At 38.2% G+C, this 22,481-nt stretch overlaps 1 protein-coding gene across 1 annotated transcript in view; it reads left to right on the top strand.

The window, feature by feature from the left end:
* LOC114645901 (solute carrier family 22 member 6-A-like) overlaps positions 1-18,115 on the top strand; it is a 51,079-nt gene extending 32,964 nt beyond the window's left edge. The window contains exons 6-10 of the mRNA XM_028793816.2: positions 1,005-1,120; positions 5,754-5,968; positions 7,842-7,950; positions 14,077-14,283; positions 17,257-18,115. Coding sequence (XP_028649649.1) covers positions 1,005-1,120; positions 5,754-5,968; positions 7,842-7,950; positions 14,077-14,283; positions 17,257-17,329 — 720 coding nt within the window. The 3' untranslated portion in view covers positions 17,330-18,115. The remainder of the gene's footprint in view (positions 1-1,004; positions 1,121-5,753; positions 5,969-7,841; positions 7,951-14,076; positions 14,284-17,256) is intronic.
* Positions 18,116-22,481: the final 4,366 nt, after the last annotated feature.

Here is a 22,481-nt window from a genome sequence, read left to right as displayed (position 1 = left end):
GCATTCACTTGTTTTAATTGATTTGATTCACTGCACTACTTTAATTTTGTTCTGGATTAATTTTAATAAAAGCCCTGACACTTTTTGCAACAATCCCTTGCTGCATATATGTGTCCTCATTTGCCCTGCTCATCTTGTCTATGACTATCGACATTTTCGGCTTAAAGAAGCTCCAGGAAGAGAAAAAGGAGTGCGGAGCTAACCTGGACCATCACATTGACACATAGTGACACAGTGCAATAGAAAGTCCAAACATGACACTAACTACAAGGTGACATTATCAGCATAGCAATTGAAATGAATTTTCAAAGAATCAAAATGTGCAAATATTGTCAAAATAAATAAATAAATAAATAAATTTAAACAAGAGAAGATCCTGCCATCTATACCATATGCCTTACAAAATTAGATTAAAAAATGTGTTGTGGTTTGCTTGAACAGAAATGGGCAAAATATATAATGATAGAAGTATGGATTGTCAAAGATGTAATCAGAGGCACACTTTCAGTGTAGGATGACATTTTTTCTTGTCACTCTCATTCAAGCATTAGCTCATCTCCAGAGAAGGTGAATTTTATTCTGTTTGCTTTCTGGAGTAGCCTCTGTTTAAAGCCTACGAAGACAGAGGCTCCTAGGCGAAGAGATAGAGAAGAGCAGAGACTCATTAGCCAAGCCACATACATCGCAAGATTCACTGCAGCTAGGACACAGACATTTGTGGTGCTATCTAGCTTAGCACATATAAAATAATAGGGAATTGGGGGGTTCTCAAATCTTTTTCCATGCTTCCTAGTTTTCCAGTCATAAGAGCATATATAGTTTCAAAAGAATATTATTGGATAAACAATAACTTTAGCTAAAGACTAAAGTATCAGTAGCATTACATGTTATTTATGCCACTTGAACATTATACTTAGTGTGTCAGTGCGGATGTTTCTCACTGAAGGATGTTTTGATTAAATATTTCAACAACTCAAAAATGTCCCTTTTCCCTGTAAGTTTAGGTTTTGAAAGAACATATACAACAGGAGGTGCAATCTGGCAAGAAAATCTACACAGCCATCGATCTCTTCCATACTCCTTACATGAGGAAGACCACTGTGTGTCTCATGGTTCTCTGGTAGGGCACTAAATGTCGTCTGTGCTGAGATCTGCTTAACTGTCATGGAATTTCTTTGGAGTAGTATTAAAGTATGTGGACTTCAAACCTGAACATTTAAGGTTCACATCTCCCTTATTTATCAGAGGTGATTCATCTACAGAGGGCTGTACAGTAGGACTCAATGTTATTCTTCCCCTTCTACAAAAAATGTGTAATAGTAATGTGTTCAAAGTGTTACAGCATAAGATGGGTTATATTACTTGTGTTTTGTTGCGCTTTCCTGCCTGGTCACTGGTCCTGTTATCTGGGATGTAAGCCCAGGCAAGCTTCTTTAGTGTCTATAGAAATGTCAGGAGAGTCGACTATAACATACAGTATATAGTACAAGTATTATTTTTATAGTTATTATCATTTGGGCTGTTAAGAGTAGGGAGCTAGAGCAGCATCATACATACTCATATCAGGCATACAAAAGAACCAGAATTAGAATTTTTATTTGCATATATTTATTTTCTCAGGAACAAATAAAAAAAGAGAAAAAATAAATAAAAACAGATGAATTAAATGTGACTTGAAATGTTGCCATCTACAAATTTAATGTACAGAGCAATATTAAGTGCGGTATATGAAAGTGTAACAGGTTTATCATGATCAGGCATACGTAACACTACCACCATACAGTACTGTATCTGCTTTCTGATAATGGCCGTATATGATGGCCTACCAAGTCCGGCAAAACTCTGTGTTTAGAGGAAGAGCACTTTGCTCTGGAGGAGGATCCCTCAAAAATATTTTCAGTAGCTGCCCAAAGGTCCATACAGAATTCCACTACTGCTGGCGGCACAACCAGGGACTCAAAGTAGTTCCTGAGATAGTAGCCTCAGGCATTACCACCAGAAAATGGTACTGCCCAAAGAAGATTATCCCCTTTGTTAGGGCCTGGAGAAAAGCTCACCCTACTGCCAGTACCATCAGCAGGCCTTCTCACCTTAGCTGAAGACTGGCAGTTGAGAGTAGATTTGGGCAAGGAGCCTGTTGCTCCATAAAGTTATGGCCCTGTTGGGTGTGGCAGAGTTGGCAAAGAAGAAGGCCATCAGGATAATCACTGATGCTGCAGAAATTCACTAGATGACAATGGCTAAAGAGGGAGGTCCTGTAGTTGACTGATGGTGGGAGGCAAGCTGGGGATTGATCACTCTCAGGTCGGTCACCTAGATGAAGTTGTCTGATGCTGAAAGAAACAAAACACCAGGGGCCTCATGTATAACGCCGTGCGTAGAACTCACACTATCACATGGCATAAACACAAAAGCGGGAATTTGCGTATGCACAGAAAAATCCAGATGCATAATTCTGTGCGTTCGCCAACTTCCACGTTCTTCCGCTACATAAATCCCGATCAGGGTGAAAAGTAACGCATGTGCATGCGCCTGCTGTCCCACCCCAACTCCTCCCAGAATTATGCCTCTTTGAATAAGCAAATCAATATAAATAGCCCTTAAGCTCAGTGTTCTTTGAAAAGACAATGGGAAAAGCACGGGGGAAAATAGAAGAATTTCAGCGAATACCAAGTGGAGGCAAGGAAAAACTTACTATTCGTTGGTTTAAACAATGATATAATCAACAAAAGGAAGTTGATCGAATGACAAAGAGTGTTGGAGAAACTCAAAAGCTCAAGTTCACAAAGTCGCACAGTGCCTGAAATAAAAAAGAAGTTGTCACATATCAATGTCGCCGTGAAAAGGCGAGTCGTAGCCCACAGTTTGAGTGTCATATGAAAGCTTATTAGGGTACAGAGAAAAAAAAAAGGCACAGAGTGGGTTAAAAAGCTAGAAATGTCAACTTTAATCTTGGAATCTCCACTTTAATCACGTAGTTTATTTTGTCATTAAAGTAGAACATCATAAACTTCATCTTAAAATCGTTTAATTTAGTAGTTTCTCAAATCCCATCTGAAGTAGCATGCTAAATGCTTTGTTTTGTATTTGATCTTCTATGTGCTCTGTCTGTGTGAATCACTACGTGCATCCGGGCATTATCTGCCTCCGACAGGACACAGAATCCATTACATTTGTGATATTACAGCTCTCTGAATAATTAAAATACTGAGATGTATATGTGATATCTTTTTCATGATGATAAACATGGGAACACGGTGGCGCAGTGATTGTTCATGTCTCACGCGAGATGCTTGCTGCGCCGTGCACGACCTTCGGTGAAATAATTTATTGCAGCAGTACTGTCTCTTTCAAACGTACTAACCTCCAATTCCTGTCCTTACTTTTCTTTCTCCAATTACCCAATCGCCACACAATCAGCTCTGTAATAGACGTTAAGCCATCTGTAAGATTAGAACGATGATTCTTCAAGATGTTTAAGGAACATTTAAATATCTTCATAGTACGTGTTTAATTATTCTATCCATCTATCCTTCCAGTGTCGCGCCAGCCCAGCAAGAATACAGCACGAGGTAGGAACAATCCGTGAACTAGCTAGTGCTGCGGCACAGTGTCCTCACATGTTTAATTATTAAAAATATAGATTATTTAAAAGATTATTTTTTTTTGTATAATATAATCAACATATTTTGCTGCATTTCATCTTAAAAATGATATCGTCATCATATGTAAATACGCGCTTTATAAAGTGGCGCAGGTTGTGCAATATTATAACTGTAGTGCAAGTTTACAGTGAGGTGATTGTACTTATAAGTACAAACAGTTCTACAAGGAGCACTTGATGGACTGATTGAGTGCATTTAAAGTTCTTGGGATGAAACTGTTTCTGAACCACAAGGTCCGTACAGGAAAGGCTCTGAAACGTTTTGCCGTGGCTGAGGCAGCGTGTGCTTGATGCTGTATACCGATAATTCTCTTTCTGATCAGCTGCTGCTGTGATTCCAAACTCAAATACAGTGATATAAATACTCCGAGTGGTGCAGTGAGAATAATATGGAAAAAGATGATCTTCTGTGACAACCCTTAATGGGAGCAGCTGAAAGAAGAAAAAGAAGGTGCAGTGAGAGTAACGCTAAAGCAGTTATGGTATTTGGAATACTTTGGCTATTCCCTGGACCATTATATTGTTACAGGTTAATTACAATCAGATGCATTACACTAATAAACAATATGCAGTTAATTTCAGTGTATTTATAAAGCCGCGTCAGGAATGTGGATCTAAGAAAGAAAGGGTAACCACACAGGAACAGTAGCACTGCTTTGATGCTGGGTGCCGCCAGTCTGCAAAACCGAGCGGAGAACTTGCGTACACCAGGGTATGAGGTACTGTGGAAATTTGCGTGGCTTTACACCAAGTTTAGGTTTTATACATCGCGATTTGAGTGTTGAAATGTTCGTACGCAACATTTCTGTGTGTACGCACCGTTTATACATGAGCCCCCCGGTTACATCACTAATGATGCGTCCCATTGCATCCAATATGAGTATTGAGTAAGCAGTGTATCAATATGGCCAATAAGATATATCTGGTGTTAAATCCTGACATGCAGGGAATGCCATCTATCCAAAACATGTAGTGCTTCAAATAAAAATGACAATTTATTGAGTTTATTTAGTAAAATGAAGCTTCATGTTTTATTTAATTATTATAACCCAAAATATTGTAAACCTTAACCTTTATGTTTGTCAAAACTCGTTTTTGTTTTGTCCTTGGTATGTTGAATGTACAAACAAAGTAATAACTCACGCAAATTAATTTATTCAGTCTATCATACTTAATTATTATCAGTCTCTGTAGTTTGTTTTAATAAATGAATGTGATTGTGATGATGCTATAAGTTTTTGGGTACTGAAAACTGAGTTATCACATATTAAAAATTTTTAAATCTTTCCATCTCCTCTGGCATATTTGCTTGAGGCATTGTTGTATAGAATATGCATAATAAAACAGTCAGCTTTGGAAGTTTAACTTCTAGAATCACTTTCATCTTCTGTTTATAGGTACTATCCACCATACATTAAATATGTGCCATGTACTTCTCAGAATTATATGATCATTTTATGCTAATACCCATCATCTTTTGAACTAGTGCCACTCATAGTTGTGTAAGTTTCTTTCCAAAACAAGACCTCCTGTCAATGACAAATAATAAGGAGCTACCAAAAAGGTTTGGTGCAGCCACCCGTATATTGTTCCTGGCTGGAAAAAAGATAATTTTGATGTACATATGTGTACAGTTTAGAGTCCAAAACAGAACTGAATTGCTAAGGTTAAAGACTGTGGCCAGCAGAGAAAGTAACATCATTGAAAATGATGTCATCTGGGCCAGTCAGAATTTCCCATAAGTGGTCTGAAGTGGAAAAAGAGAAAGGATTAGTACACTTCGCCACCCCCTGGTTTGGCGTGGAATAACCATCATTCAGGCCCTTTAGCTGCCTCCCATGTGCACGTATGTGACATCCCACTCAGTTGTCCTGTTCAGAATGGTGTCAGAAAGCTTCTTCATCCTGATCTTTTAGCAGCTTTGTAAAGAACATCTCCCTCTAACTTCCAGTCTTTTTGTAGAACTCTAAATGGATGATTTCATTAAATATACTACAATCACCCAATTGTTTTACGATAAGATTAATATGTTGTCTGATGAAAAAAACATCTGCAAAACGTGATTTTTCCAATTTCTGTCTAATTCTAGGTGTGCTACCAGCTTTGGATTCTATGGTTTGGTGATGGACCTGCAAAGATTTGGTGTCAGTGTGTTCTTAGTGCAAGTGATATTTGGAGCCATTGACTTTCCTGCGAAGGCACTCTGTGCTTTTTCTATGATGTTTATTGGACGAAGAGTTACTCAAGCAGTTTTACTGCTAGTCCCAGGCCTTCTCATCTTGGCTAATGCTTTTGTGCCTTATGGTGAGCACATTTTTTGGATATTAGCCAAAATATTATCATCAGGGGTGTGTTCTTGCTCCTACTCTGTTCAATGCTTGTATGGACTGGGTAAGGTTGTGGGGTTCAGCAGCTGTGGGGCATCTGTTGGTGAAGAAAGATTCATGGATCTTGACTTTGCTGACGATGCTGTGATCTTCGCAGAGTCAATGGAGGCTCTGATCAGAGCGCTCGAGAGACTGAACGAGGAATCTGAGTGTCTGAGCTTGCAAGTCTCCTGGATAAAAACCAAGATCCAGGCCTTTAATGACCTCTTGGGCACAGCTATCAGCAGTGTGTCTGTCTGCGGAGAGAGTGTCAACCTTGTCGAGAGGTTTACTTATCTTGGCAGTGACATTCATGTTTCTGGTGACTCTTCGTATGAAGTCAGTAGACAGATTGGGAGAGCATGGGGGTCATGAGGTCACTGGAAAGGGGTGTGTGGCGCTCCCGATATCTATGCAAAAGGACGAAGGTCCAAGTCTTTAGAGTCCTGGTGCTTCCTGTCTTTCTATATAGTTGCGAGACATGGACGCTATCCAGTGACCTGAGATGAAGACTGGACTCCTTTGGTACTGTGTCTCTCTGGAAAATCCTTGGGTACTGTTGGTTTGACTTTGTGTCGAATGAGCGGTTGCACATGGAGTCCCGAATGAGGTACATTACCTGCATTGTGAGGGAGCATCAGTTATGGCACTACGGCCATGTGGCGCATTTCCCCGAGGGTAATCCAGCTTGTAAGATCCTCATTGTTGGGGACCCGAGTGGCTGGACTAGGCCAAGGGGTCGCCCACATAACACCTGGCTGTGGCAGATAGAGGGTCATTTCCGGAGGGTGGGACTGGACTGCGTGTCTGCCTGGGGGATTGCCAACCGGGATCCCGAGGTGTTTCGTCATGTAGTGGGTGGGGCAAAACACTGTACCAGTGCATGCTCCCCAACTTGACTTGACTTGTTTTATTTCTCCTTAAGCGAACATCTGTCCTTAAGAGCTGGTTCCTTCATAGCCTTTAAGGATACAAAAACCGGTTCAGAAAAAGAAGTTTTAATGATACTCTCTATTCAGATTTTCACAAAATGCATTTGTCCTTTAGAACATTGAATATTGAAGACAAAAAGCTATCCCCTCCTTAGACTAGCAGGACATTGGGATATCAATTATATTTATCTGAATTGATGGAGACCAAAAGGATTAACAATTGCAATGTAAACGATCACTTTAATGTTTAATATCATAATTCTAATTAATATTATGCCCTAGTATTGGCAGTGTTAATAATGTTATTTTAATTAAGCTAGATTGATTTTTTTCCCTTTGACCCTGATGCAGCTGATTATTCACATGGTTTCAAACCCAATGTCAACGCACATGTAGCATGGGCAGCTCACTTGAAGTAGAACGTCAGTAATTTTGACAACTAATGTCCATCTTTGTCTATTAGATGAAGCTATTACTTCAATTGCAACTAGTTTTACCAGAGTTTAAATACTCTGTGGTAATCGATCCAGGATTCATGTTAGTCCACCAGTCTTGTCCTCCAAATTCTTATTTATACTCTGCAATATGCAATTGCCTAAACAGAATGTTATTGCTTAGGATATGAACGTCTTAACTAGGCTAAACACAGTGTACATAGATATGGAATCTGCAACTGCAACTTCTGACCAGCATCATGTGGATCAGACCACTACATGGAAAGAATAAGTTTCCCACTCACCTGTTGTAGTGGTGCTGATTCATGTTTCAACTTTTCAATAATATTTTTGAGTCATTTCAGTTGTTCTGTTTCCTTAAAAAAATAAATCCACCATGTATGAGTAGAGAGAAAAACTTAATTTAAAAATTTCATTTATGTAGAATTGCAGACGCTACGTACTACCCTTGCAGTTCTGGGGAAAGGAATGCTGGGTGCCTCATTTACTTGTATCTACATGTACACTTTGGAGCTCTACCCCACTGTTATCAGGTATGCAAGAATTTTATTTTTTCTAATGAAAAAATTATTTCAAAACTGTAACAACTAATAACAATTCATAAGTATACTGTAGCTGTGCTGACCTGAAAGCTCAATTCTGAGCACACCAGCAGAGGCTGATATTTCTTCATATCCCCTGAATTCTTGTGGAAATTTGCTGTCTGACCATGAGTTTTAAGACATTTAGGTTACATTTAGGAGCCGTTGTTGGGAAAAGACAAGAGGGCCATGAAAATTAATCTGCAGCTCCTTCATAGTGGATGCATTTTCCTGCTTTCTCTCTGCATTTCGTCTTCAGTTCAGTTGAACTGAAGTTCAAGTTTAATATACTAGGAGGGAAATGTGCTTTCATCGTCTGTTTTATTGAATGTTTTAATCAGAGGAATGTTGAAGTAGGCCAAGTGGGTAAAACCAATCAAGCGAGTTATTTTTTCTTTATGAACAGTGGAAGGTTGCAGTGTTAGTGCAGATGACAATTCTGCCAGACTGTTCTAAAAAACTCAAATTACTGAAAGCTGATCAAAAAACTAATCAAAAAAACTGTCTTTAAATTTTGCTAATATTGAAAGATTTTATTTTTTTTGGTTTAGGAGCCAAATAAATTATTGTCTAATACTCACACTTGAAATATTCACTGGAATGTTTAATGTATTGTACATCATATGTAGTGCTGAAATCATGAATAATATGAAACTTTAATTTATTTAGAGCATTTGAAAAATGTTGATGAGAATAGGCCAATCAGCCCAACACATCTTGCTAGTCCTATCCACTTAATTCCTCCAAAATAACATCAAGTTGAGTCTTAAAGATTCCTGAAGTCCTTCTGTCTATCACACTACTTAGTAACATATCCCATGTATTTACAGTATGGTTATTGTGTGAAGAAAAACTTCCAAATGTTTGTGTGAAATTTGCCCTTAACAAGTTTACAACTGTGCCCCACTGTTATCATTTTAAAATAACAGTCTCAGTCCACTGTGCTAATTCCCTTCATAACTTTAAACACTTCAATCAAGTCACCTCTTAATCTCCATTTGCTTAAACTGAAAGGGCTCAGCTCTTTTAATCTTTCCTCATTACCCATCCCCTGAAATCAGTCTAGTTGCACTTCTCTAGTGCTGCTATGTCTTTTTTGTAGTTCCAAAACCTAAACTGTACACAGTACTCCAAGCAAGGCCTAATTAGTGTGTTATAAAGCTTGAGCATAACCTCCTTTAACTTGTACAATACACTACACATTGTGTGTAAGACACTAGGGGTTGCTCTTTCAACCCAACATACAGATACAATGAACACAGGGTAAAATCACCAAGAAGGTTTTAAATTCTTTTTCTTCTTCTTGTAATGCCCTGAAGCACCTCCACCACCATACACAGGCAATGCAATACCAATAATAATAATAACAATAATCACAATAACGCAGAAATCTCTCTTCCACACCTCCCAGCAAGATCTGTCCTCTACCTCCCAACTCCAACTCGCTTGCTGGGTCTAAAAACAGTCCTTTATATAATCCTTGACCCGGAAGTGCTTCTGTTCTTCCACCCACATGACTTGCTAGCACTTCCAGGTCAGATGGAAAATTGGATTTTTCTTCAGCCTCCATGACTTGGGAGTACTTCCGGGCTATATGGAAAATAAAAATCCCTAGATCTTCCTGCAGCATCTCCTGGTGGCACCCACCGTACTCAACAGGGCTGTGATGCTGAACTACAGATTCCATTAAGCCCTACGGGAATCTGGGGCACCGCTATGCTGCAGGGAACTCGCTGTCTGGCGTCTTGGGGGAGGTAGTGTCCCTCAGTAGCTGCCTTCCCCCATCCTTCTCTTCTTTGGGCGTCCTGGCCAGTTTAAGCAGCCGACTGTCCGCCACACATGCTATGTATGCTATCATTCTTTTAGCCTTCTTAATGGCTTCTGTACACTGAAAGTTAACAGTGACAAGTCCACTATTACTCCTAAGTCCTAAGTACTTTCAAGTTTCAGACCACCCATTGTGTATTCAAATATAACATTTTTACTTCTCATGGGTAATACTTTTACTTACACTAAATTTCATCTGCCATAAATCTGTCCATACCAGTAGGCTGTCCAAGCTCCTCTATGTTGATTCAATACATTCTAGACTATCTGCTAATCTACCTAGTTTGGTATCATCTGCAAATTTAACCAGCTTGCTAGTTTATTCCAACCCAAGTCATTTATATGCAGTATATATATATATTAAAAATAGCAGCAGCAGCCCTAGCACAGATCACATCACCCAATTCTTTTTTTTTTCTTTTGTTCTTTATTTCGCCTTATACAATTTCTTGTATTAGGAATTTGTTAGTTTTTGCATACCCCTTGGGGTCAGGACGCAGGGTCAGCCATTGTACAGCGCCCATGGAGCAATTACAGGTTAAGGGTCTTGCTCAAGGGCCCAGCAGAGTAGGATCACTTTTGGCAGTGATGGGGATTCGAACCGGCAACCTTCTGGATACCAGCGCAGATCCTTAGCCTCAGAGCCACCACCCATCTACACCCTACACCCTGAACTTCTGCTTCTTTTAGTTTAATGCCCAGCCTCTCATATGGAACCTTATCGAATGCATTCTGAAAATCAAGATAAATAAAATCATATACACCACTCTGATCAAATCCTTTTGTTGTCCTCACAGAATTCCAGCATATAACTAAACAATTTCGTTGTTCCTTTGTAAAAGTGACAATGACAATAAAGATCTATCTATCTATCTAAAGCACAACCTCCCTCATCTGAGTCTATGCTGACTGTTCTCTAAAACTCCTGAACTTGCCAAATGTTGCTTGTATTGTTTTTATTGTGGGTTCCAATAACTCAACTGTGTTGTTTGTAAAAGAGTAACAATTGTAGACATATACAGCAATTTCTGCAAACACACCAATTCCTACCACTGCTTCCTGTAGGTAAATTAATTCAGACATCACTATTAGCTCTCAAGTTCACAGATCAACATCAACTATCATTACATTACTCAATCTTTTTCTTAATTACTTCCATTAATTTAGCTGTGATGCACATTAAGTCCACTGGCCTAATACAGATGCTCAATCACCCTTTTAATATAGCAGGGTAATACTTGCCATTTTGCATTCCTTCACAATTTCCCCAGCAAGCAGTGACTTCCTAAAAATATGTGTCAAGTGCTTGTATATGTATGTAATAACCTACTTAAGCACTTGAGGATGCTATCTGGTCCTGGTGATTTGTTTAATTTTAGCATTTTTAATCAAAGCAGCATGTTTCCCCCTACAATTAACAGATTCTTCAGTACCTCCTTAGTAATCCCTGTTACTTGCACTTTCCCACGTGTGAAAACTTCAGAATAATGTATTGACAGTATGTTATTTTGCAAAAAGGCCCTTCTGTACAGAAGGCTGAGGTTTATTTTGCCATAAACATTAATGTTTCATGTCTTCAGGATGGGAGTAAAAAGTGGTTATTTTAGAGAAACATAAAAGTACAATGGAATTTTGTCTTCTTGAAAGGTTAATGTGCACACTTCCTGAACTTTCTAATTTTTGACAAAAGAAATTTAATGACAAAATCTTATATTAAAGCTCTCCCATTGTAATAACAACAACAACAACATTTATTTATATAGCACATTTTCATGCAAAACAGTAGCTCAAAGTGCTTTACATAATGAAGTAAAGAAAATAAAAATAAATGACAAAATAAGAAATTAAAATAAGACAACATTAGGTAACATAGAAAAAGAGTAAGGTCCGATGGCCAGGGGGGACAGAAAAAACAAAAAAAAAACCTCCAGACGGCTGGAGAAAAAAAATAAAATCTGCAGGGGTTCCAGGCCACGAGACCGCCCAGTTCCCTCTGGGCATAACCTAACATAACCTGAAACAACACTGTGAGCAGGGAATTTAAAATACAAATGGAACTAAATTCCAGACTAAGAACATTTTTCCTTTGTTTGTGTCAGACACAGGCTCATCTATTCAGGAACTGTAACTAGAGAACATTTATCCAGACACACTGACAAAATGAAATGTACATGTGGTTAGGCCCTACCTTTGACAGATGTCTTCAAGTGTCCACTTCCATTGATTCCATGTTTCAGCTCTGTTTTCAGCTAACATTTCACTGGACTTGTATTGAACGTTTGGGACCACCATAGAGTCTCACACTCAAGCAGTCCTCTTCATAACTTGTGTTATGAGTCTTTTAGTATGATATTTTTTCCTACATTGCTAACTTTTTTAGATTTGAATTGATTTCATTTTTAATTTTATAAAGGGATTAAGAAGCAATGTACTGTGTAAACTTAGAAATTAAATTGACTATTTAGAGATCACTGATCACCCTTTGTTAGCCTTACTTTGCATTTCTCAAACTAAGCATTAATTACATTTAATAGCTGCAACATTTGTTTCCATTTTACTAACCTTCAGCCCTTTTCATTTAGTAGTATGCTTTTGTTTTCACATACCTCCAAAGCACATGGGATATGACTAGATTTAATCTCTCCATTACAATTAACCGTGGACTCTCCAGGGTGCGGCTGACAGAGGAGTTTTTGTTTTCCTCTTCTTTGTCGTCAACAGGCCATAATTTAATAATAATGTTAATGGACTGCAGTGGGTTGGCACCCTGCCCAGGATTGTTTCCTGCCTTGTGCCCTGTGTTGGCTGGGATTGGCTCCAGCAGAGCCCCGTGACCCTGTGTTCGGATTCAGCGGGTTGGAAAATGGATGGATGGATGGATTTTTCAGAGAACGTGTCACAGTGCTCTGAGACTGCACTCAGTGACGAGAGCTATACAAAAATAAACTGAATTGAATTGAATGGAACCATTTCAATAATAACAGTATTATATACTCTGCTAAAATGTATTCAAAATAGGTCTACTTAATAAAAGAAATTATATATTAATACTGTAAGAGCCCTTCTTAGAAAGTTAAAGTTAATGTGAAAGTCACATAGCATCTGCTAATTTCAATAGCATTTTGATTTCTCATAGTTATTTAGATTATGGTATAATCTTTAACACCCTGTAAGTTAACATAAAAAAGAACTTTCTTAGTTATTCCTTTGAAAACAGAGTGTTAATTAAGCCAATTAGGAAAAAAATATAATTTTTAGAAGCATGGACTGCTAAATTAGCTTACAAACAGAACATTGACATCCAGTTTTCTGACTGTTCCAATCTCCTGATATTTCTGCAACCTGTAGATGAACATATGAACATTTCAAAGTATGACTGTATGACCAAATATACTGTAGGGAGAAATCAAACAAGATAAGTAGTCCTTAAACAGAACTTTCTTTAAACAAGAACTTTTCTTTTTTTGTAATATCAATTTTTTTCTATTTTTGTGAGAACTGTTTTGGTTTGAATTTTACTAAAACCTTTAACACAGACATACTTGAACTGTGGAATTATTTGAACATGTGTCACATTATTGCCTGAATTGTTCTTTGAAGTAAGCTAAAGCTGTGGAACCTTACCAATTTTGGACAAACACAGCTACAAATACTATATAATGTGTTTATGCCACTTAATATATAAAACAATTATATTGGTGTATAAACCTTTATGGGGTGGTCTTTTGTTTGCTTATGGGTTGGTGAGGCAATAGTAATGAGGGGCAGAGCAATAAAGGAGTTTTCAATGGCACAAAATCCACACACCCTTCCCAAGCAACAAGTCTTTCAGATGTTTTATTTTGTTCTATAAAGCCATTATCACTAATTCTATTGTTTTGCATCTTTGAGAAATGTCATATTTGTTACATGCCACTACTGAATGAAATATAGCATTGTGTTATCCTGATTAATAATTTTTTTAAATGAATGAAAAGAAAACATTACAAAAATGATCCTCATAGCTTTTACAGGTTAACAAAAGCAGTCTATGACTCCCCTGAGCATATGTCAGCTTTAAAGAATTTAATTTTTTCATGATTACTAATATAAACATGGAGCCTTAAATATTATGATTCCATCATCAGTAACGTTTCATTGGTGAGACTGTTGGCCAGTGATTTATATGAGAGCATTCACAAAACCTGTAAACTGTCTGTGCTGTTTGCACCTTGGTAGTATCTGGCTGCATTCAAATTCATATTTTTACAGGCAAACTGGAATGGGATTTGGATCAACAATGGCTCGAGTAGGATCAATGACAGCACCAATGGTCACGATGCTTGAAGATTACCTTTATGGCTTACCTCTGATGGTGTACGGGACACTGCCTGTGATTGCAGGCGTCATCGCAGTCTTCCTTCCAGAGACTCTTAACATGCCATTGCCAGAGACTATAGATTATGTGGAAGCACAACGGTGAGTAAATAATTCATTCCACCTTTCTTAAATTGGCCTCAGGCTTGGTCACACTTTTGCTTATCTGTCATATTCACATATGCAGTTCAGAAAGTGACATAATGGCCTAAGCCTTTGAGAAAATAACACAATATTCTTAAATCCACTGAGTCTAATTTAGAGCCACAGGGATGTCATGGTTTATCTTGGCAGCATCAGGTCCACGGCAGGAACCAACTCTGGATTGGGGGGCACATGCACACGTCCACTGGAGAACAAAGCAGCATCCGGCCCTAAACAGTCTCTCTCACAATACACCCAGTTGTCATTTGCTCACACTCATAATATTTAGAGCTGCTCATTAATCTAACCTTGTCATTCATTAACAAAGTGTGCATGTCTATCGGTGTTCAGGCCATTGTGGTCTTGTATTTGAGTTAATGGGTTTAGGAAATGAATGAGTGAAATTAGTGTAATGTGAGCAAGTGAGCAATGTAATCTGCTTGTGGGCTAATGCTGTTGGGATTAATTCTGGCTGTAATGTTGAAAGTGGGATCAAAACTTGGATAGTTGGCAAAATAGGGACCATCACTTTACATTTCAAAAGCATAACTTTGTCCCGCTGTATTGACCCCATTTAATCAAATTCATTGTCTTGAGGTTCTAAAGCCTTTCCTGAGAGCATTGAATGCAAGGCAAGAATCAACTAGGGACACAATGCCAGTCCACTCCAAGGTATACTTACCCATCACGCACTCCTGCAAGGCCAGTTTAAGGTCACCCAATAGCACATTCTGTATATTTGGAAGTGTTTTGGCAGGTGAAGTCACCAAAAGACAAGGGGAGAAGAAGACACAGTTGCAAGGTAGAATAACAAAAACAGTACAAAATAACAGTTATTCTATATGTGCAATGGATCGATCCTTGTTATTGCAGATTTTGATACAGGACTAGTAAAACTAATGTTCATTACCATAATAACTAAAATGTGCCAACTGTTATGAGAGCACAAGTGACACAAATTTGGATGGTACAGGAGTGAGCAGGGCACAACCTCCAGTTATAACTACTGCCGTGCAATTCAGTGGCAAAGTCTAAATAAGTGCCCCCTGTCAAAGGTAATAGGAAAGTCTGATGAGTTATGTGAGGCAGCTTGAAAACAATAAAACAAAGGCTGTTTTACAGGAATTTTGTTAATAATAACAGTTGTGGACACTAGAGGGCACTGTCGCTCCTCAAACCCAACACAATAGACACCAGGCACAAGTTAAAAGCACCAAGAGCTTATTTATTTTTGGAAACTCTTCACAATGTGTTTCCCACCACAACATCCATCCACCCATTATCCAACCCGCTATATCCTAACTACAGGGTCATGGAGGTCTGCTGGAGCCAATCCCAGCCATCACAGGGCACAACGCAGGAAACAAACCCTGGGCAAGGCACCAGCCCACTGCAGGGAGCACACACATACACACACAAACACACACACACACACACCCACACACGCACTAGGGGCAATTTAGAATCGTCAATGCACCTAACCTGCATGTCTTTGGACTGTGGGAGGAAACCCACGCAGACGCGGGAAGAACATGCGAACTCCATGCAGTTCTCTCTCTCTTTCTTCCTCCTCTGCTCCTCCGGGCAAGCTTTGTCCACCTTCCACCCAACTCTGGCTCATCCCTGTGAGGTTGGTTCGGTCCTCTTATATCGGCCAACCCGGACGTGCTTCTGCTCTTCTGCTCACGTGGTCTGCTAGCACTTCCAGGTTAGGCGGAAACCTCATGCCATAATGTTCCTCTATATTCGCGGCACCCAACAGGGCCGAGACAAAGAACTCCAAGTCCCACGATGCCCTGTGGGAATCTGGGGTACCGCTGTAATCCAGGGGAGCTGCCATCTAGTGGTTTGGGGGAGGCAGTGCCCAAAAGAAGCTGCCTTCCCCCATCTTTCCATGTCCTGGGCGGGTTGGACTGCTGGCCATCTCTTACACAGTCTTAAATTTATAAGTTAAATTTTATTTTAACAATTCACATTATTTCTAAAGTATTCTTAAAGATGCATGAATTTTGAATATGAAAGGAAAGATTTGAAAAAAATACATTATCAGGAGTTTGTGACATTTGAGTTAAAATTAAATATTGCTCATCTGTAAATGTTAATAACCAGCTAATGTCTCCTCCACACACCGATGCATTCTCACAACAGCAAATGTCACAAACCCGACAAAGGGATCTGCTGACAACCCTCATTTGGAAATGGGGCTGCTATAAAAGCAACTTTATAGAATATGTTTAAAAGAGAATTCTGAATTATTTAGGTATTCACTAATTCACATGGCAAATAATGTTTAATAATATTTTTTTTCAATTTTTAGCATTGGTTTTAAGCAGTTTGTACTTTTCAGCTCAAAGCTAGAACCTATAAGAGAATAAATTTGGTACATGGACATGGTAAAATAAATTGACTAGTCCACATTGATCATATAAAACTTTATAAGTTCAAGGTGTAATCTCCTAAAGCCAACATGATTCCCCCATCTTTTTCTACCCTGCGGGATTTCCCCCTTTCTGTCACACATGACAAGCTCTGAATTGTATGCTTTTTTCATAAGTGAAAGGTATGAAAATTTGAATACTACTGCATTGTTCATACATTATCAAAAATCGTAAAAGCATTAGGTGTACATAAGAAAAGTAACAGACACACACGTACGCTTAAAAAGAATCTGGAATACCTTTTACACCCCCAATACAATACTAGGAGGGAGACATTAAAAGAATATTACCTGTAGTTTTGCCTAATAAGAGTTCAGTACTTAAAACTTTAAGAGTTCAAAGCCCTGAAGTAGCCTCAGCTCTGTGAACACACACTTTAAATATGCAACTACTTCATGACACTCGGCTGTTTCTGGTCACTTTATTATGAATGTTTAGAACCATTTTTATAATAAACTCAAGATGTTATTTATTTATTTATTTTGTTTTGCAGGGATCAAGGAAAAAGAAAGCAGAACATAAAAAGTGAAATTACTCCTCATGTTTTGCTGTCTAGTAAATTGTGAAGCCATGTCTTTGACTGATTTGTATCATCTTTCATTGACAATTTCATCTTTTAGCTGTAAACATTTCAAGTTGTATAACATTCTGTATCATGAGGAAGATGTACAGTAGGTTTTTGATACATAAAACAGCATCATAACAATTAATTCAGGACTTTTATACAACCTTTCAATTTAAAATATGTAAATGCACATCTTAATTGCACATAAAAACAATACTTTTTTGCACTTTGAGAAAAGTATTGATTTCAGATTCAAATGAATTTGGATGAACTGATGTAAAAATAAAATAAAAGCAACGAAACAAGGAACACTGCATAGATGCATATGAGTATGAAGAACTTCATTTGACATATTTTGTTGTATTCTTTAAAGATTGTACTTCAAATGCGTTGTTTTTCAGAGTAGAAAAGTAAAAAACTTGAATATACTTCCATAAAAGGTGGTTTGATACGCTTTTGAAAGTAAAACATTGTTTTTAACATGCAATGTAAAGTTAGTAGGAAGGCTGCTTATATCAATTAAAATAAAACGAGGGGTCACACTAAACAGTGAACGTGGCCCCCCTGGAACCCCTGCTGAAACAGAGTGTTCAGGGCTCTTCTGGATGTTCCACTTTGAATGTTTAATTGAGAGAATGTGATATTTACAGTTTGGTAGAATATTAAAAGAGAAGTTTAACTTTTCTTCTAGTTTCCAGAATTACACATATTTTAAGGCATAAGAAAATAAAATATAGTCAATTGGCTTCCAAAAAAAATGCTTTTTATTTCTGTTTGTTTGTTTGTTTTATTTAACTACAATGAACTGGTGGGCATGAATACAGATGATCATTTGAATTGTTTCATTTTATTTCTCTTTGATAATTTACATAACTTGATTTTGTTTCTGCTTCATCAGCAAAAGCAACACCAAGTGAGTTACATGGCAGTGCATTAACGGTACTGGAATACTGTGAGGGTCAAATGGTCAGTCCAATTAACAAGTCAGGTTGAAATGTTACTTAAGCAAAGGATTGTTTAACAAGACTTCTGGCACTTCGATCTTCTGGTAAGGAGGTTGCTCTTTTTTAGACAGTTGTTGCCAATTTTAAGCATTTAAATAAAACAGGGATACTCCTCATTCTTGTGTCCTTGTGAAAAAGCTTCACAGATGATGTAATAATGTTCACCAAGGTACAAATTTTGCCAATTTGTGTTTGAGGGCTATGCACATACATACCATGGACACTTTCTTAGTTTTGAAATGTTAAAATGTTTTTTCTTTATTTCTTTTGGATAACTATATGTGTCAAATAAACTTCTTGTTCTGTTTTTTTTTTCTGTCTTTCATCCTGAACTGATTCTGCAACCGTCGTTCCAGATCAGGTATCTCAGCTTCAAGACTGTCCATTAAAAACATGAAAAACCCCAGCAAGTCCATTTTTCAAGTATCTGTAGCACTCAGCATTTACTGAGTCTGAATGGAGGTCTGCTACTCAGGGCCGGATTTTCCTATAGGCTAACTAGGCTTCAGCATAGGGCCTCAAGATCAAGAGGGGCCTACATTCAAATTGTTAGCAAAATTTAAATTACACTATTCTAAAAACAGTGAACACTAAAACACTGAACCGAAAATAAGGAGAAATTCTACGCATATGACTAATAAACAAACATAAAAATGTATTGGTTAAGATCAACGTGTTAATTTTCCACACAGGTTAGTACCAATCACAACATGTTTCATTTAACATATTGATATATATCACAGTAATGATGTATTTTATTATCTCTCATGTAATTTACAAACTTAAAAATGGAAGGTGAAAGGGCCTCATAAGTGGAATAGCCTAGGGCCTCTTTTCATATAAATCCGGCCCTGCTGCTACTTGTTCCACTTCTGACATTAATGTGTGGTGACTTCCATCATTGACTCAGTTGATGTTTGTTCATCTCATCGTCCTTTTAAGTAGACTGTGATCTTCAGTAGGGCTGTTTGCTTCAACCACACTTGTTAGTGATCACGTGACTGTGACAGGCTCGCCCCTGACTGGCACTGAAGCTGCTTATTTGATTGATGGAATCCCAGCCCATACTGCTGCTGATTCAGTAACATTAAGACATATACAGTATATTGAATATATTGGGTGCAGATTGAGCACTCTCTGTACAGATATATGTCATTATTTACAGATATGTGTGCAATGCAATTGAGACTCAATATTAAAAGAACTTGTAAACAGTAAACTTGTAAAAACAAGCTGCAAAAATTGACAAAAATCAATATGAATGTAAATCCAAATGAGGAATGTCTGACCTAACTCTGGATGCATAGCATCATTCTTATCAAAAAAGCAAAAATGTTCTGGCAGTCCTAAAAAAAATTGATGGGGCACAATGCAATGAGGGTGGCATGATGGCACAGTGGTAGTGCTGCTGCCTCACAGGTACAAATAAAAAAGAGAAAAAATAAATAAAAACAGATGAATTCAACATAATTTGAAATGTTGCCATCTACATATTTAATGTACAGAGCAATATTAAGAGCAATATATGAAAGAATAATACGTTTAGTATGATCAGGCATGCATAAAACTTGGGGAAATGTCCTGCGGCCAGACTACCACAGCATCTGCTTTCTGATCATGGCTGTATAAGATGGTCTACCGGGTCCGGCAAAACTCAATGTTTAGAGGAAGAGCTCTTTGCTCTGGAAGAGGATCCCTCAAAAATATCTTTAGTAGCTGCCCAAAGGTCCATGCAGAATTCCACTACTGCTAGCGGCACAACCAGGGACTCAAAGTAGTTCCTGAGATAGTTCTCCCTGCATCTGTGTGGGTTTCCTCCAGGTGCTCCAGTTTCCTCCCACAGTAAAAAGATATGCAGGTTAGGTGGTTTGGCAATGCTAAACTGGCACCAGTGTGTGCATGTGTGTGTTCGCCCTGCAATTGACTGGCACCCTATCCAGAGTTTGTTCCTGCCTTGTGTCCTACACTTGCTGGGATAAGCTCCAGCAACCCTGCAGTCCTGTTCAGGACTAAATAGATTAGAAAATGACTGAATGACAAAGCAATGAAAAAAGGACCAGGAAATGAAAACAAAGTCAAAATGTTCCAAAACTCAATACCAAAAAGTCTGACAATCATGCAAGTAAACCCAATATGTAATCAATCATAACTCAGAATTTCCTAGTCACAAAGTCAAACACGGAATTTTCAGCTGACTAATGAATGCACCTTTGGTAGCCATTCCAGCCTTCAGTCTTTGTCCACAGGTGTCTCTGTATCAGCTCTGAACATCTGAGCACTGCAGTTCTTCTCCATTACAAAACTGCTCAAACTCAGTCAAGTTCCATGGGGATTGTTAATGAACAGCATTGTCATGTCCATCCACAACTTCTCAATTGGACTGAGATTTAGACTCTGACCCAGCCGTTCCAGGACATGAAGTTTGTTATCTTTAAGCCATTCCTGTATAGTGTTATACTTGGGGTTGCTGTCTTGCTGGAAAACAAATCTACTCCCAAGGTTTCTTGCAAAGTGCACCAGGTTGTTCTCTAGGATTTCCCTGCATTATATTGCATTCATTTTCCCCTCACTCTCATAGACCTTGGACGGCCTGCTACACATAAGCATCTCCACAGCATGATTCTACTACCACCGCCATTCTTCACAGTGTGGATGGTGTATCTTTGCTAATGTGTAATGTCTTACTTATGCCATATATGACATTCAGTCTTACGGCCATAAGAGCTCAGTTCTGATCTCATCAGGTCATAGAAACTTCTTCAATCATTCTGGCAAACTTTAGACAAGTGCTTTTTTTTGATTGTGGCTTTCTTTTTGTCACTGTTAAAAAAACAGTCCTGACTGGCACTGGCAAAACAGTTGCTGCATGCACAGTTTCTCCAATGTCAGCCACTTTAGCTTGTAACTGCTTTAGAGTTATCACAAGTCTCTTGATGGTCTCCATCACTGGCCTTCTTCTTGCACTATCAACAGCCTACTCTATGCAGATTTTCAGCTGTGCCATGCTCTTTCCATTTCTCAATGATTAATATTTTTGTGAGCTCTAGAGAATATTCAGTGTCTTGGATATTTTCTTGTCTTCATACCCTGCCTTTTCACTCACCATTCCATAGAGTGACTTGGCGGCCATCATATTGACTCACTACAAGTTGGACCTTCCAGATAAGGTGCATTGAGACTACAATCAAGTTAAACTCCAGACAGGAGATCTCCATTGAACTAATTCGGTGACTTTTAAAATCAATTTGCTACACAAGTGATGATTTGGGTTAAAGGGGGGAGAATACTTATGCAATTAATTCTTTTATGTTTTATATTTATAGTGATTTCAGACCACTTTGCAGAGATCCATTTTAGCAATTGACATTAAAGAGTCTTTCAATTGGTTACTATCAAAAAGTGAAATTAAATCTTAATGCTGTATACTAATGACGTGAAAACTTCCAAAGGGTTAATCATTTTTATAGAAACACTGTACCTGTATTACTTTCCACTACATTCTGTTTTGCTGATAGGCTGTGGCCTCCATCGGATCACCATACCCGTAAAACATTCTTGCTGACTGCCAATCCTCACCCCTATAGACAACATACAGTAATTCAGCTCTAAGAGGCTAGGAGTATGAATGGGAATCAACTACAACCCAGTGACTCCTTTGTGGTGGTCGGAGATGTAGATACAGACTTCAATGGATATTCTACTAAGTAGGTTGTCTTTACTGCAGTTGTACTACTGAATCTTACCTCACAAGTCCCAATTCTCATGTCCTTCTCTTTTCTTCCTTCCCATTTCTCTTCCTAATCCATTGTGATACAGAAGATGTCTCTGTCAAAGTGAAGGAGGCTGCATTCTTAGAATACAAATTCTTCAAAATTTTTAAAGAGTACAGAAATATTATCAAGTTATACATTTCTAATAACGGCTGATAGTATTAAATTGAACTTAACATATCTTTATGATATAATCCAACAAATTCATTACTGAATTTCATTACAAAAAGTATATACTATATATTAACTAATCAAGTATACAGTAAGTCTTAGAATTCTACATTTTCAGAGAAACTCCATGATGTGACTTTACTGCGCTGTTTCTCTCTATGACTGGCCCAAGAGTTAGCCAGTTTAGCAGCAACTATTGTGTAGGTTG

This window comes from Erpetoichthys calabaricus, chromosome 1, assembly GCF_900747795.2.
Source record: "Erpetoichthys calabaricus chromosome 1, fErpCal1.3, whole genome shotgun sequence".
Classification (NCBI taxonomy): domain Eukaryota; kingdom Metazoa; phylum Chordata; class Cladistia; order Polypteriformes; family Polypteridae; genus Erpetoichthys; species Erpetoichthys calabaricus.
This window is presented reverse-complemented; position numbering and strand designations above follow the sequence as displayed.